Source organism: Gadus macrocephalus, chromosome 2, assembly GCF_031168955.1.
Source record: "Gadus macrocephalus chromosome 2, ASM3116895v1".
Taxonomy (NCBI): domain Eukaryota; kingdom Metazoa; phylum Chordata; class Actinopteri; order Gadiformes; family Gadidae; genus Gadus; species Gadus macrocephalus.
The window spans coordinates 10,393,963-10,411,119 of record NC_082383.1 but is presented as its reverse complement, the minus strand read 5'-3'; the positions used below and the strand labels follow the sequence as shown (position 1 = coordinate 10,411,119).

General features: G+C 43.5%; 2 protein-coding genes across 2 annotated transcripts; one reads left to right on the top strand and one right to left on the bottom strand.

Annotated features, from left to right (window-relative positions):
- The first annotated feature begins 475 nt into the window (after positions 1–475).
- Positions 476–8,596, top strand: LOC132448680 (peptidyl-prolyl cis-trans isomerase FKBP10-like). The gene is made up of 10 exons (XM_060040159.1): positions 476–824; positions 1,271–1,416; positions 2,004–2,193; positions 2,557–2,702; positions 3,574–3,763; positions 4,177–4,322; positions 5,599–5,788; positions 7,320–7,462; positions 7,606–7,769; positions 7,926–8,596. Exons 1-10 carry the CDS (start codon positions 625–627, stop codon positions 8,112–8,114), a joined length of 1,704 nt encoding a protein of 567 aa, XP_059896142.1. The 5' UTR covers positions 476–624; the 3' UTR covers positions 8,115–8,596.
- Positions 8,276–17,138, bottom strand: LOC132448739 (cytosolic 5'-nucleotidase 3-like). The gene is made up of 9 exons (XM_060040251.1): positions 16,966–17,138; positions 16,437–16,535; positions 16,284–16,353; positions 16,139–16,185; positions 15,778–15,863; positions 15,536–15,625; positions 14,859–15,021; positions 10,219–10,419; positions 8,276–9,517 (listed from the first exon to the last, which is right to left on the bottom strand). The coding sequence occupies exons 1-9, from the start codon at positions 16,999–17,001 to the stop codon at positions 9,410–9,412; spliced, it is 900 nt and encodes a 299-aa protein (XP_059896234.1). The 5' UTR covers positions 17,002–17,138; the 3' UTR covers positions 8,276–9,409.
- Between the last annotated feature and the right edge of the window lie 19 nt (positions 17,139–17,157).

Here is a 17,157-nt window from a genome sequence, read left to right as displayed (position 1 = left end):
CAGCATAGCATATCTACGGGAGTAAAAAAAATAAAAATTCTCAAGGCTAGTCGTAGTCTATTTAGTGATCCGTTATATGGAGAGCCTAATACGAATTTTGCTGATGTTGCATATTCTTATGTCAGTGTGGATACAGATATTAAATGTTCAACCCTATGTGGGATAGTGAGTGCTAGTGAGTGACCAAATTCCAAACAAAGCCATCTGCCGGGAATGGAACTCTTTTTGGAATGCAATCTTTTGGGAAGTAAATAAAACAACATGGAAGATTCAGGGAGTTGATAATCATGGGGCGAAACCCCCATGAGGGTTGCTGTGTATGTTAAAAGATGAATCATGCGACTTGCGCATGTTTAATATGTAGTAAAACGGAGCTCCGCGCTTCCCTACGTGTCCACATTGCTGGGGGGGTTTGCAGTGAGGTCCACTGCGTGTGCATGCATGAAGAGTCATGCAGTCTAAGTTTACACGTTTACAAAATTCCACCGATGCCCGGGCCACACCTCCCCCTTCTCTTGGCGAACCGTCCTATGAATTAGAGGAAAGCCTACGTTCATCAGTACCATCTTCATTTAGAAGCAGTCGCTTATCTGTGGCTACTGCTGCCTCAACATAGCCTATACAATGGAGTTTGTAGTGTCCTTGTTTCTGCTGTGCTGCGTTTTTGTGACTGTGGTTAAATGCGACTCGGGCCCATTAATAGATGTAGTTGTCGATCGTTACGATATCCCAAGTGTTTGTCCACGAGAAGTTGGAACAGAGGATTTTGTCCGATATCACTTTAATGGTACATTCTTCGAAGGCGGAAAGAAGTTCGACTCAAGGTAACGCTGCTGCAAATCTGAAAATATATCTGCGTATGTTGTTTGACTCGTATTCATCCATGCACTCTGCATCTGAATAGTTGATGTTCTAAGTAAAATTAAACAGGCTAACATGATATAGGCCTCGGTTTTTTTGGGGCATTCTTCGTAAAAATGCCATCAAATTGGAAGGAACAAAACGTGCGTTATTTAGAGATTTGTAGCCACGTAAGTATCAACTTCAATTAATGTGTAACTAGTTTTACTAACTCGTATAGATATTACGTATGCGCATGCGCCACGTTTTCTCTTACAAACCAACTACACACATCATGGCCGTAGAGTTTTAATTATGATTTAGGCGAATGTGTTCAACCATTTACATAAACGTTTGTTTGATATATTTAATATTCGATAACTTACTTGACAACGAAACAACTCGGTCTTTCTATTTCTTCCCATTGCAGCCATGACCGAGGAAATGCCTTCATCAGTCAGGTGGGATTGGGGCGAATGATCACCGGGATGGACCGTGGCATCATGGGCATGTGCGTCAACGAGCGCAGAAAAATAACCATCCCGCCACACCTCGCCTACGGAAGCATTGGAACAGGTAATTATTGACACATTTAAATCGACTCATTCCAAATATGTTTAACAGCTTTAATGTGAAAACAAATGAAAGCTAGCGTGGGCAATTGGGGGGAACCAACTTTGGAAAACTCGATTTTTAGTATCGAACAGAAATAATCCCATGGACCTATAAAGAAAGGGACATGCCTACCATTATTGAACAACTTGACGAACTGTGGAACTAAAATGACGAAACCTCTGTGGGAGACTGCTGCACCTGGCTATATAATATGTAAAGCACTTTGGGAATATGCTGTGTGTAGGGGAATTAGGGTGTGTGTTCTATTGTCTGTTGTTGGTGCTGTTGCCTTTGTGGTTGTCAGTACCTAAGGTGTCTTTTTGTGTCCGATGATTTCTGTATTGCACATGATGAATTTCTGAAAGGCTTAATACATGTACATCTATCTACTGTTAATACTGTGGTATTGACCATATATTGACAATGCAACAGTAACAAATTAAAGTAAAGTAAAGTAGTAAAGTGTGTTTTAACTGTTGTCAGGACTCATTACCTCGTCATGCTAAAGTGTCAACCACCCACTAACGTCACCACTGTCCCATTGGAAGGTGGCGTCATTCCCCCAGATGCCGTGCTGGTGTTTGACATCCTCCTGCTGGATATCTGGAGCAGTGACGACAAGGTCCAGATAAGCACCATCAGCAAGCCAGAGAAATGCAAGCGCACTGTAGAGGCGTCTGACTATGTGCGCTACCATTATAACGGCAGCCTATTGAGTGGCACGTACATTGACACCAGGTGGGTTCATTTTTTGTTTGGAATTTCCGAACTGTTGCCGAGAGATTTTGCTTGATTCTTTTTTCGTAGACACACGTGGAATTTGGCACTTACACACCAACGGCAATAAGGCTCAGAAATCAAAATTGCCAAGGTCTCATAAGCTGTCGTTTCCTACTATCTCCATGTCCTTGAAGTCCCTGCTTCAGCTCTTGTACAAATGTGTGTGTGTCTGTCTCTCTGTCTATAAATAATAAAAATGGATATTGAGAGACTCAATACCTTGGTCGTACTTGAACCCAGGTCTTCACCGCTGATAAGCAACAGCTCTCGCTGCACCAATGTATTATGTATGCTAATAGTTTTTTATCCCATCCCCTTTAGTTTCTCTAGCAACAAAACATACGATACCTACGTGGGCAAGGGTGACCTGATCCAAGGCATGGAAGAGGGCCTGCTGGGCATGTGTGTTGGGGAGAGACGGATCGTGGTCGTACCGCCGTTTCTGGGCTACGGAGAGAAAGGCTACGGTACTCACTGACACACATTCACATATACACGTGGGTAATTATCCCTCTGAGGTCCCTAGTTGTGATTTAAAGTTTATATTCAATGTGGAAAAATCCATTCCTGGTTTCTTCTTCCAGCCTGATCTATGTAACCTGACCATTCTTTTAGTAGTTTATCGCTCTGTCTCTGTGTTTACAAAAACACAGAGAAAAAACATTTTCCTCGAAATAAAAATTATAGAATTCTATAAAGAAACGTATGAATTGATAAAATCGATTTCTTAGGTATGACAATGTGAATTAAAAAGTATGTTCAAGAGCATGCATGGTCTTGTCAACCAATTGTTTGTTGGTTATGGTTGTCATAAACCATGTTACAAAACAATGCAGCTGTTGGACAACAGTATATCTGTTTGCAGGCCCGGTTTTACATTGAATTATGCCCTAGGCGAGGTTCGTTCCTTTCGGCAACATGTTTGACATGTTTTATTTCGCTTGTTAAATTAATTAATTAAGGGCGCCACCAGAGGGCGCCCCCAACACATACACAGCCGATCGCCTTGGTGCCTATGCCTAGCGCCGGCCCTGTCTGTGTGAAACTAGGTCTGCTAGGTCACTTTCTCTGATTCATACAGACGGAAAGAAAAACAGCGGCATCTCCTCCTGGAATATAATTGTAGTTACATTATCTGTACATAATATCTTTGCCTCCCTTCGGCCTATCGACGAAAGCCCAAATCTCTGTTCGGGATTTAAATTGACCTTGACGTAAGCAAGATGTGTCATTTTGTATCGCACGTTCCCTCGGCAGAACTGTGATATAAGAAAGTGTTTCACCACCACAGTCACAATAGGGGCTCTCTAAAACAGAACCACCTGTCCATCTCCACAGGGACCAAGATCCCTCCGCAGGCCACACTGGTGTTTGAGGTGCTGCTGGTGGATCTGTTCAACACTAATGACGACATGGAGGTGGTGATCACCAGGCTAGCGAAGAACTGCACCCGCAAGACGGTGAAGGGCGACTACATCCGCTACCACTACAACGGCACCTTCCTGGACGGCAGTGCCTTCGACTCAAGGTAAGACCAGTTTACACCTGACCGGATGATCCAAGGTGACTCAGAGTGGTACATTATGTTAATGAGCAGGTAATGAGGGCAGGGCTCAAATGAAAGGTAATGCTAAAACTACTATTTCAAGTTCAGAAGGTAGGGGTTAGGCATCTGCTTAAGGAATACTGCTGGGTTTGGTTGGGGTTCTAACCAAGAACCTTTCAGCTTGGAGGCAAGCACCGTTACGACTACACAATATCCCCCCTTCAGATAATTTTTCTATCATCTATCACTACCAGTAACTATAATAACTATTTAGTCATTAAGCAGACACTTTGATAGCGATTTCCTTGTTACAGGTGTGACAGTGGACATTGGGGTAGCACCAGCACTTCTTCGTCCAAATTCATTCATTTAGCTCTTTTATCGCCCCTTGGTAGCTATAAGCGGAACAGCACGTACAACACCTACATCGGCATGGGCTACGTGATCCTGGGGATGGACCGAGCCCTGCAGGGTCTGTGCATCGGAGAGAGGCGAAGGGTCGTTGTGCCACCTCAACTGGCCTATGGAGAACAGGGTGTAGGTGAGTTCCCAGGCTGTTTGTTGGGCGAGTGCAATGGGGTCCTATCTTCGCCAGGGGTCCCCAAACCTTTTCATGCCATTACCTACTAGTTAGGGATGGGCATAATTAATCGATGCTCGATAATTGATCGTTAAGAAATGCGTCGATCAATTTATATTGTTATCGATTAAAAGGACGTTGTGTTGCATACTGCGAGTCTTGAAGCATTTAATTGAATATAACCCTGCCGACTGGTGGAAAGTGAATGGAAGAAGGTTCCCCAGGCTGTCAAAGTTAGCGCGACAATACCTCTGCATCCCCGCAACTTCGGTCCCGTCAGAGCGGGTGTTTTCTGCTGCTGGACTGACAGTTACAAGGCTGCGTTCGCGTCTGACCCCCGAGCATGTTAACATGCTTATATTCCTAAACAAAAATATGTAGGCTGGAGTTACTGTATGCTATGGACGACAGTCACCACCGTATGTGAGTCGCTCTTTTCTTTCTTAATGTGTTGACTCTCGCTCCGCTTGGTGCCTCTTGGAGTCGTTACATTTTGCCCAAACTGTGATATTTTAGCAACAAGTCCAGCCTTATATATGTTCAATAAGGTATTGCTTTTAGATAGACTAGTTCATGCAATTGTTTGTAAATGGGTGGCTCATCTTTTTGTTGCGAGCCTTTTCCGCGCGCCGGCTGCAGGCATTATATGTCGGCCTTTCCCCCCCCTTTTTTTTCATAACAGTTATACAGTTTAATGCCCACTTTTAGCCTACTGCCTTTGTTTGATTATTGTTGTCCGATAAGTTCGCTACTTATTGTAATTGGAATAGGCTACAGATTTAGTCTTGTTGAATCGTTTCCAAACCTTTAAGAGCGCCTGTAGGCGCATTGTTCGGACTTTACGAGCGCCGCATTGGCCTATAACCTATAATGCCTGTATTTATTATTTTAAAACTGTTAAACAGTTGTAGGTCTTCAAGTTAACTGTATTGTATTAATTTTGGCCCATACATTATTGTTGGAATAAAGATTTCATTGATAAAAACATTAGAAAAAAAACAGAAAAAAGTTAATGATTAATCGATAATTGATCGATAACTCTAGCGATGCTCGATCAAGAAAATTTCTTCAAATGCCCATCCCTACTACTAGTGGAGGTATTTCTCTTTATTTCTGCAAAAAACAAACACTGCCTTATACATAATGCATCTTGTATTGATCCCTAGAGATCTGTGTCGATGTAAAATGTTTAAGGTCTGAGCTTTCCTTGTGATTTTCTTTTTCTTTTACAATGTAGAAGATCTTATTCCCAGCTCGGCAGTCCTTGTCTTTGACATCGATGTCATTGACTTCCACAACCCTAAAGACCCCATCGAGATCAAGGTGACCCACAAGCCCAAGGAGTGCAACATGACCAGCGAAGGAGACGACATGATTCAGTACCGCTACAACTGCTCACTGATGGACGGCACCTTACTCTACTCCTCGTGAGCTCCCCCTGCTGTTTGCACTGCTACACCGCATATTCTGTGTGTTTTTTTTAATGTAAATCATTGCTCGCTTCCTCGCCTGTCAATCAATGTCAACAGTTGGCACCTATGTGATATACATTTTGGTGTAATAATGCTAAATATCCAAGGCATCGGCTAGCGATAGCTTTCTGATAGTCCATTCATACTAGGGATGCACCGATTCCACTTTTTCTCAGACCAAGTACATGTACTTACTTTTGGGTACTCGCCTCTACCGAGTACAGATATGGGAACTGAATAATAGCATTGCAGTTAAAAAAAAACGCCACCTCTAGGAAAGTGGGGAGGGGGTTATCAACGTGGCTACTGCCCACAGAAACGTTGATACTTTTTGATATTTCCACAACGAGACTCATACTTGGGGTTATCCCAGCCATGCTTGAGAAGGAATTGGGGGAAAGGAACTTTGGCTTTGACTCTCTGAAGTACCTGAACTGCGACATGGAGGAGAAAGGGATCGTTTCCCGCGATTGTCTCCCGCCGGAGCCCCGCTGCCCGCCGCCGCGAGCCGCGAGGCACCACCGCCGCGTGCCTCGGCAGCGGGCAGCGGGGCTGGAAGTGGAAGAACCAGAGACGACGGAGAACCCGACCCAGTCCTTTGAGATTCATAATATCGTCTGGAGGAGCACACAGCTTTTGGCCGTGATAATATATATAATTTGATATAGATAACTATGTATAATATGATATTATTTAGATATAGAGCTCCAGGACTCCCGCCGGAGTGTTCCAGTATATTTACAGAACACGGCCAAAAGCAGTGTGCCTCGCCATTTGCGATGCATGCACTGTAAACACAAGTGTATGGTACCGTGGCTGCAAGCTGTTCAGGGCCACACCCCCACCCTCCACCTTGACCCGCCTCTAAAAAACATCACTTCTGTGGAAAGCTCATTGTGGGACTGGCTCGTAGTGGCTGTAATTCTGCACCAAGGCTGAATTTCTTGATCGTCTTCAAGTACTGTATTAGGGGTCCACTAACGGCTATATAAAAGCATCCATAAAGTAGCATGCCATGGGACCTTTAAATAAATCACTGCTGAGACAAAGCTTCACCATCCACACGCACCACAGCGGTTTACATACGTTTCCAAAGAGCTGAAGTTTAGCTCGGACACCGCAGTCAACCCCTGCTCAGAAAGAGCTCCACATGCCAACACAAACCGCGCCGCCGGTTCCCTTTTTTTTCTCTAAAGTTGAGAGTAATTCGTGTAACATTGATAGAATGACATTGATTGCTACTACGTCGAATATCATATAGGACAAATGACCGATGTTTTGGCAAAAAAAACCTACGTTTTGGGGTCGCTGGATCTTCACCCGATGTCACGTTGTGTAAAACGGTATTGGGTGGTTGTATTGGAGAAGTTTCAAGAGTGCGAGTATATGAGCTCAGTATAGGGTCTGAGTACTGGTATCGGTGCATCCCGAGTTCATACTGAGGAATGAAGGTTGTCAACGGAGCCATTGCCCTTCTCTTCGCTAGGGACCACTATGACTCAGCGCCCATCACAACTCTGGGGGCCAATAAGGTGATCCTGGGTCTTGACGATGGTCTGAAGGGCATGTGTGTGGGTGAGAAGAGGGAGGTCATCGTCCCCCCACATTTGGGTCACGGTGAAAATGGAGGTCAGTACAAAATCGTAGTGGTTGTCCTTACCTTACCTTTGTTTTGGCCTTGTTTTTTTTTTAATGACATGTCTCTGAATTTGTGCAAGTCGCTTTGAAATAAATAAATAATTGACTTAACCAACTCGACTGCCTCCCCCCAGCCTCGGGTGTCCCTAAAAGTGCGGTACTGTTCTTTGAGCTGGAGTTGCTGAGCCTGAGCAAGGGTGTGCCAGACGGGTACATGTTTGTGTGGCTGGGAGACAGCCCAGACCCGCTGTTTCCCGCCATGGATCTCAACGGAGACCACGAGGTCCCATTGGAGGAGGTAGGAGTCGTCCCACTCAAACGTTATACATCCCCCCCAAAAAACAAACGCAACACACTCACTCAAGCTCCTTTTCATTGTCAAATATTTCCACTCATATAAACAGGGGTCCAGTTGTTTCTTGAAGCTCATTTCGCTCCTTGCTTTCGTCTCCAGTTCTCCGCCTTCATCAGGATTCAGGTGAGCGAGCTGAAGGGGCGCCTGCGCCCGGGGATGGACGCCAGTGTCATCATCAAGGACATGTTCGACAACCAGGACCGCGATAAGGACGGGAAGATTGTTCTGGATGAACTGAAGCTGAAGGCTGAGGAGGATTCAGACAAGGCCAGACACGAGGAGTTGTAAAGACACGAGGAGAGACATATAGGGAGTGGAAATGTGGATATTACTGCAATGTTTGCCGGTTATGCAAGGTTTAGAAAGTTTTTTTTCTCATCATAGCTGAAAAGCTATACAACAGCACTGGTCATTATTATGCAATCTGTATTTATGTTTTTTTTTCTCAGTTGGTGGCCTTAAAAAAGATAATTCCAAAATGTGAAACAATATTAATCTATTCAGTAAAGATATGTTTCCTCAAGAACACTTCCCTAAATGCGTTATGAACCATTTGGGCTGGGCCCATTGTAACAAATGTCTTAAGATAAGGTGAACAGCCTATGTAAAGAAGGCATGTGTGTGGGTCTGACATGAATTCCCACTGCCAGGCATCAGGTTCAGGCCAGTGCATAGAACTATATATGTGCAATACCAGAGATGTTATTATAAAAGTTCTTTGTTAACCATATCTTGTAATGTTTTTATAATAAAAATGTAATTCAAATCAACCTTCAACTTAACTTTAATTGCAAATACTTTAAAATACTGTTGACAATATGCATCTTTTATTAAAACACTTATGCATCAGCACAAATGTTCACATTTGTGTTCAAATGTTCACACATAGTAACAGAATGTATTTTTCTTGTATCTATTCAATTGGTACTTCCCAAATCAATAGTATCAAGTCTGGATCTATGCAGTTTATTTTTATGAAAGGTTTGAAAAGGTCTTGAAATAAAACGGCATTAAAAGTTTTGGCAGTTTCTCAGAGCACCAATGTTGACAAAATGGATCCACTTCTGTGCAGATGCCATATTCCCAATTTAATAGCACTGCGCTGTAGTCACATTGCTTATCGTTGTTATAAAAAGGGAACCAAAAGACATTTTCAGTACTATTGAATTATATATATATGCTGCGGAAGGAATGTAAAAATTCCCATGACAAGATGTTTCTGGAGCGAAAAACTCAATATTGGCGTTAGCTCTAGTAAACTGGCAACTTTTTTCCCCGCTTATATTTCTGCTCTTAAACTTATTTCCCTTTATCCTTATGAAATATGCATAAAACTAACATAGAAATAACAAAAAATCTCCACAACTTTGAAAGGTGAATATAAGCAGACTTATATCGGAGACTGCCCAATACCTTTCACGTTACACTCCATAGTAACAATTGCTGCAGACGAGGTATGGCAGTCAACTTAACCGTTGACAACAAGAACTAATTTTAACAAATTCACTTTGCATAACTTGTATTCTGTGACATTTTCCACATAGCATCTGAGGTGATGTAGCAGGTGATTTTTTTTAAGTCAACTAGTCGGCGACGAGGAAATCCAGTATGGCATTAGGAACTTCCATGGTTTCATCCTTCAGAAGCACGATGTCATACAAGTTCAGATAGGACGGCAGCCTCTCATCCACCTGGGGATAGAAAGAAAGGACACAGAAATAATGGAAAGGTTGTTTAACTCTTTAGCTGGAAAGAAGCCCCTCCAATTTCTGAAAAACAAAATGGTTCTGGACGCAATTGGATAGACTTACAACCAATTAGAGCAACACATTTCTTTTTACACATTAGTGTTTCTCCCAGAAAGACCTGGAAAGGCCAGGTCTTGTCATAAAGGCCAGGTCTGCTATAAATCTGTCTGAATGGAAGGGTGGGCCAGACGAATATGCCAAAACAAATACATTGTGAGCTAGCAGATTCACCTGGCTCCCAAGCGATACACAGTGGATCGTCTGTCATAAGTTAATGCTACTGAAGAATACAACAGCGACATTAATTCAAATCGCCTTAAAAATTAGCCATGTGAATTGTGACAGCTGAGATACTTCAGCACCATTGAAGTCAATGTATATTGTTGCTGATCTCACCAATCCTGACCTTCAGATTTTCTATCCAATCATGTTGGTTCCATGTAGCCAAACAGCGGCATGATGAGTACATTTCTGATAATGTCCTTCGAGGAATCACCAAAAGACTTTTGAGCCCCTTGTTGAGCTGCTTAAGGAACCTGACAATTAAGAGCACATCAGAGATCTGGGGCAAACCTCCGGAGATCGAGTGGGACGAATGAGGGGAATCGCGATAGATGGACCTTCGGAATCTATGTAATCTTTACCTTGTCGTTGAGGAAGCCTATCTTGAGGACTTTCTCGACCTCCTGCACCCCGTCGGCCATGGTCAGGTCCCCCAGAGAGTCCCCCAGCAGCAGCACGTTTGGCCGTGAGCGCAGCTCCTCGAAGTGGCCCGTGTTCAGCAGGGCTCCCTCGCGCTTGTTGTAGATGTGGATCAGCTCCCCTTTGAAGGCAGTCATGACCCCCTGTGCAGGGTAGAGAGAACCAGCGGCTTAATGAGAAGGTTAGGTTGATATTTCCCTCTCCAAGTAGAAACCTACCAGAAGATATTGTAGAATATGCTGGTGTGATGGAAAATCTACATGTTGTATTGTTTTGGTCTATATGAATTTAAGTTTTGTTGCTATTCTGTGTAATTTTATATAGTGTCTGCCTTCTGCTCTCCTTTTGGGTCATTTAAAGTGTGAACGTTCGAGAGTCGTGTGATGCTTTGAAGTATGGGCCTGTTCCGACACTCTGGCTAGCGTAAACAAAGTCAGAGAGTTACATGGCACGGCCGCCGACCCCACCTTAGCCTCGGGGGGGGGGGGAGCTTCAACTGTAAAGATTACAATCTGGTGAACAAAGACTTTTAGTATTGGGGGACCACCCCCTTCAGGACCCAAACGAAGTGAATAAGAACACATTGATTGGAAGACTCAGTGAACTTGTCTGAGCGTACCTTCAGAGAATGAAGTAACACGCAAAGAGGAGCTCCCATCTGAGGCCTCAGATTATTGTAATGTATGCCCGTTATGTTGTTTGTTGATGCATGTTGTGATGTATCTTTGTTCGTACTTTTATTACAAATATATATAATCATTAATTGTCAACAGTATTGTGTGCTTTTTTGCATCTAAATATCTCATCTGCTTAGACGCAATATCTGATATAGAAATTGCTACGACAATTTGGGGGCTCGTCCGGGATATCTAACCTGAAGATTCTACGAAATATCAGCTTCCAATACAGGTCTGAGGATTCGTTCTCAGTCCCAAAGCTCTACCTCGCCTCCAGGTGACTGTAACCAGACTGTAACTAAACCAGAGGTCGAGGAAAGGGTGCCTGTGGGGATAAACTAGTGGTTCTTCAGTACGGTATCCAAAGGAAAAAAGAACTCGAGCAGGTGAGATCACAATACTGTTAAAGCTTCAAAATAAAATCCGTTACAGGAACGGTATATAAATGTTTCGGTAAACGTAAACTTATATCTGAACTTAGGCCTCGTTCAAAGAAACTCTGTTATAGGAACATGCGGTAGCTCCGTTTCGCTTCCGTCAATATATATATATGGCTATATAGGTAACAGAAAGGGCAGCTATGGTCTGTCAGGGACGGTAAAGGGAAACCCGTTGAAGCGCGGTTGGTGTTATATATATATATATATATATAAATAATAATAATAATAATAGGTATTCATTAATAAATATATGTATATGTGTGTAGTAACAAGGAGGTTTCGGCGATATTAGATGATTTGTTAAATAATAACTAGTGTAAAAGGATCTAAAATATGGGGAACAAATCTGGAAAAACTGAGATAACGGGACCTGCGAAGGTGATGTTGGAGAAGCATGGTGAAGCGGCTCTGGAGGGTTTAAAATATTGGTGCAAACTGGGCTTAAATGTTTTAGCTTAAACGGTTGTTGGGGCCAGGATAGAGAAAAAAATAAAATCAGCCAGGGACAGAGAGCGTAGAGAGTGTAGGTATTTTTAATCTCGATTTCACCCGAGATGTAGACCCGGACCTGGACTGCACCGGCGGACCGCGTGCGAATCCCCCTTCACCTCCACCGTATGACGACAACGCCCAGGCCGCCGCCCCATCATTCAACCTCTATCGACCTCACGGCAAAGGAGGCACCCGCTAACAGCGCAACAGGGGTTATGGCAGTCCGGCATACGTTTTCCGTGCATGGAGACCCAGTGACATTAAGGACATAGCAGAATGTCTCCCGGACCCATCTGCAGTGGGAGGGGAATCCCTCGCTACAGCCAGTCTGGAAATGGCCCATCACCCATCGGCGAACCACGCCAAGTCAAACTGGGCCTACGGTGGGGTCGTATTCAAGGCGACATTCCCGGGAGAGACCAAGCTGATATAATGTTCGTGGAGGTGCCGGACGGCAAGGACGACCACAGGAAAGTGGGGAAGCACAGAGGCAGGCCTGCTTTCGTTGTGGCGTCATGGATCCTTGGTTCAACGATTCTCCCAAAAGAATCGACAAAAAGCCATGGAAGGGCCGGCTGGCAGTTCGCACCTTCCCGTGAAGTGACTGTGAATCATCCAAGAGGCAGAGGTGGAAGGGGGCATTCGCATTGACGGGACGCAGGAGCAGGCCAGGTCCAAGGAGGAGGTATGAGCACCATAACACATAACACAACCAACGCGCAAAATGGTCTCAGCGTCACAACGCACACAAGCACCACATCCAAATTATTGTTGTATGGTTCTCACCAGCCTTACGCGAGCCAATCAGCTAAATTTAATATTAGATATGGTTATTTTAAACAACGGGCTATTGTAGACAGTGGATACTCGATTATTACAATCTAACACAACCATTTTAATGGTCAACCATATCACACAGCCACGACCACCCCGACTGACCCAGACTAACCCCGACTGACCCCCGACTAACAACGTGACGGGGACAACAGAAGTGTGTTGCCTAATATTGAAAATGCAGATTTTTTATATTATGATATTTTGTTTTATGGCCAGATGGCAAGAAGGTGAATTAATGAACGTATGAGAGAGATTGGAAGAAGTATGTGTTATGGAAGGAGAAGAGATAGATAAGAACGTAAGGCAAGACAAGATAAGGAAAGGGGTGGGGAGAAAGATAACCCATCTGCATCGAGTTTTGTTCAAATAGATCCGGACCTGGACAACGCTCCTCCTTCTCCTGCTTTCAGCCCGACCAGTGGCCCAATACAGTGCAAATACCCCACGTCACGACTCCTCTTCATCAGACTTTATGAAGTTACAGACCATGGGAGGCCCACCTGAAGAGCTACGGAACGGTCTGCTGGACGACACAAGGAGACAGTCCAGCAGGACCAACAGCACCAGAGTGGTGGCCTCCATGGTGCCTGTGTAGCCACATTGAAGTGGCCTGAACAAAGAGTCAAAGGAGGGTCTCAGAGACGGGAGAGACGTGGGGACTGGCACTTCAAAGGACAGCCCGTAATGCGGATGAGAGGCAGGAAGCAGAGAGAGAGGTGGAGGCGTGTCCAGGCGGAGGGAGAGAAGAGCAGTGTACGGAAAGTATCGCACTAGACACAGCATTCACGTATATTACAAGAGACGAGATCTAATGTGTAACTAGGACTGTCTATATGAGTGTGTGATAGTTTCTAAGAAGTATATCTGAAAGGTTTGAAAGTTATTAGGAAAAGTAGTTTGAAGGATCAAAGACAAGTAGAAAAGTTGAAAGTTAAAGAAATGTTTTTTGTTTTTGTTTTTTTTTCAGAATTAAAGTAGAAGGTTTTTGGTGCGCTCGCAACAGAAAGCCATGCTTACAGGCCTGGGCTTTCCCTTATTATGGTAAATTGACGCATGGGAAAGTCCATGCGTCAAGAGGGGGGATGGGGAGCCCACAACAACAACCTTGGGTATACCAAAGCAAACCAAAGGAAATAATACAAATCAAATAAGAATATTATTTTTTTGTTTAGAAATATTTTTAAAAAGGTAGCCTTGTTTCTTAGTTTTAGTTTTTTTTTTTTGTTTTAATGACTTTTGAATATATGGAAACAGATGACTTGATTGTGATGTTTATGTGGATAATTATCTAAAGGGGGGATTCCCAAAGAACTTATCCAGTGACAATGGTTCACATTTGGTGAACCAAGTCATCCAACAGAATTGACTCACGCAACCATTGTGCGTACCACCCTCGGAGTGGTGGGACAGTAGAGAGGGAGAGTGGTCCCGTAGAGAACAACGTCTACGGGACAACAAGCCAAGGCAACTGCAGATACAGCCCAAGGAAGGGCAACTCAACGATACATGGATTACTATCGAAGACGTGCCTGGAATTCACTAAGGTGGTTGGAATCATTCCAAGTCCTGTGGATCACAGCAAGGTAGCTAAGAGTGCTACCCAGACCCACGCCAGCCACTGCAAGCGGGCACCATCACCACCAACAAAGGTCACTTCCGACCCAACCCCCCTGGCCGTCACCCCACACTGAAAGCGTCTGCTAAATGCCCTAACTGACACAGAATAGCGTCATTGAAAATAATGTCTTCAGTGACATGACAACGAGATTAAAGCTGAATTCTTAAAGTCTGCCTATCGCGATTGAGCTACTTTTTGAGAAGGGTCAGCAATTTCGACATTGGACAGAGAATACCATGACAAATTAGGAAAAAAAACAACTCAAGACTTTTTAGCTCAATCTACCGCGAACTGTGTTTGGGAACGAGGATTACTAACCGGACGTGGCCATTGCGTTGGCCGCAATTGTCATTTTTACATTGTGTAAATGTTTCCATTGCTACCCTCATTTTGCGTGGTTAGACATATTTTCCATCTTTTGGTATGATCCCTCGTTTAACTTTCTGCCTCAACACCCAAAACGGCCATATGGGATGAATAAAGTAAGTCCCATTTCATCGAGGTTTCCCCCTGCTCACCGTCTCGTCAAAGTCCATGTAGTTAGAGATGACCTTGACGTTGGGGTGGAAGACCCCCGCCTGACGGACCACTTCTTCCAGCACGTCCCCCAGCCCTGCGGAGAAGATGAGCAGGGGGACGCTGTGCTGGTTGAGGCAGTCGAAGAACTCCTGGTAGCCTTCCCTGTGGAACAACCAAGTCATAGCCGGAGCCCATATATAATTATTATTATAATAATAATAATAATAATAATAATAATAATAATAATCCAAGCCACCATGCGGGGTCCTTCAGTGTGACGGCCTAACAAATAGATGATCGGTAAGATAATTAGACGTCCTGTCATGACTCAGAACAGTCTTATTTTTAATAACTATCACTGTGTTTATAAATGGCCAAAATGCAAGCTGTAGATTGGTTGGTTTCAAGGCGTGCGTTTCGAGACGACTTCAGGACTTTGAGATCGCCCTCGCCTAAAACCCTTTTTCTTTTGTATTTAAAAAAATTAGACCCCTAATAATAATAACGGATGCAATAGGGTTCCTACGTTTTTCGTAGGACCCCAAATAACAATATGCCGTGTGTATATATATATATTTGGAATTTCTAGGCACTAAAACACATTTTCAATACACAATAAAGCAAGCATTAGCCAAACAACAAACAATAAGGAATAAGAATAAAATAATAAAAAAACCTAAGCATGGCATCAGACTCCTGTACAGCAAGGGTCAGCTGATCTTTCCTGATCTTCTGTTGCATCATGAGCTCATGTGCCTTTGTCCACCTGTAGCATATGGCAAAAAACAAACAAAAAGAACATCACCATTTTGGGGAAGTTAGGTATATGGAGACTCAATAAGCAGAGGTAAGTAAGAGTATTGCAAGGGCTCAGGAGTTGGAGACACCTCTAAATGACTAATTTGTCCGGATACATACCATTCCACCATGAGGGGGAGCTTCTCCGCTATGGTCTTAGAGGAGTCGATCTCTATGGGGTAGTATTTGTCGAGCAAGTCCTTTAGCTAAGGGAAAATTAAGAATAAATGACAAAGTTGAATGCTAAACTTAATTTCTAAGGTTTCAACGCTGAATCACGGTAGCGGAAATAATAGAGGCTGCATTCAGTTCCTATTTTATTTAATGGTGCAAGTAATATATAGCCTGGGAACCAGACGAATCATAGAGCTCTAGCTTTATTTGCTCTGGCCAACCTCATTCCGACAGATTTTCAGTTAAGCTTAAATAAGGGGAATCGTAGAAATATGTTGAATCCCTAGAGAAATAATGAGCACCGTACCTTTTCTTTGCATTCAGCAGAAATAATTTTGCTGATTTCCAAAATATCTGCCCAAAAAATAGGAAATTATGTCAATATCACAAATGTGTTGGAGCTACTACGACAAATGAAAGGTCTCCGTTAAAATGTAAACAATGGGACTTACTGTGAGAAGTAGGACAACGCTTTCCATTGTGTGCAAATCTTGTTAACGTCATGTCGAAGTCTGAAATCACCTACAAACCATTATGCATACATTACCTAACATGACCAATATAATGTTGCCCAAATCGGAATGATTAAAACATAGATGTTGTACCTGTAGGGTGTTCAATCCTGCTTTCTGCATGCAGCGGAGGGTCTCCTCGACTCTCAGACGGTCCCTCATGCGCACCGAAGTATTACCTAATGCTGGAATCTAAAGCAAATTTTAAGGTGCTGTTTGTGAGTAAAGTGTTACGCAAAAAGCACATGACTAAGCCGCAAAACCTGTTAAGTCACCAAAAAGAAATTGGCTGGCTTCTTTGCGCATCTAATTTGTCTCCGCGGCTCTGCATTGTACTGATTACAAGATGTTCCTCCTATTGCGAAAAACTCAAATATTGGAGTTAGCTCAGCTGCCTCGACGATAACAGCATAGCAAAGCACATGTCATCCCGTGTAAACACATGTATCACACTACTGAAACTGGGGGAACATCTTAGGAATCTATCTTGTGGTCGTATAATAACTACCCTTATTTACGGTGCAGAACATATTAAGCTAGGCTAGCCCCTTTCAATTATATAAAGTAGATTAAGTATTGTTTTTTTGCAAACCACATAATTAAACGGACTAAATGCACTTACCATTTTACACGTAATCCTTATTACAGGACGTTGCATCAATTGCAAGATTAGTTTGTAGGTAGACGATAAGTGTTGATGAAACACCTAAAGCGACTACAGCGAGGCTACTTGTATAAAGGCAGCGCTCCTCCCCGGATCCCCTTACCGCTGCTGCATGCGCTTCCTGGATAGGACGCATGTGTGTGCGTATGC

What these genes read in the sequence shown, in the direction of transcription:
- LOC132448680 (XM_060040159.1), top strand. Translation starts at nt 625, where the DNA reads ATGGAGTTTGTAGTGTCCTTGTTTCTGCTGTGCTGCGTTTTTGTGACT. An exon ending in CTACGGAAGCATTGGAACAG is followed by an intron (nt 1,417 to 2,003) that starts GTAATTATTGAC and finishes TCCCATTGGAAG; the next exon opens with GTGGCGTCATTCCCCCAGAT. An exon ending in GGGTCACGGTGAAAATGGAG is followed by an intron (nt 7,463 to 7,605) that starts GTCAGTACAAAA and finishes GCCTCCCCCCAG; the next exon opens with CCTCGGGTGTCCCTAAAAGT.
- LOC132448739 (XM_060040251.1), bottom strand. Translation starts at nt 17,001, where the DNA reads ATGCAACGTCCTGTAATAAGGATTACGTGTAAAATG. An exon ending in ACATGGACTTTGACGAGACG is followed by an intron (nt 10,420 to 14,858) that starts GTGAGCAGGGGG and finishes TACCCTGCACAG; the next exon opens with GGGGTCATGACTGCCTTCAA. An exon ending in TAGGCTTCCTCAACGACAAG is followed by an intron (nt 9,518 to 10,218) that starts GTAAAGATTACA and finishes TTCTATCCCCAG; the next exon opens with GTGGATGAGAGGCTGCCGTC.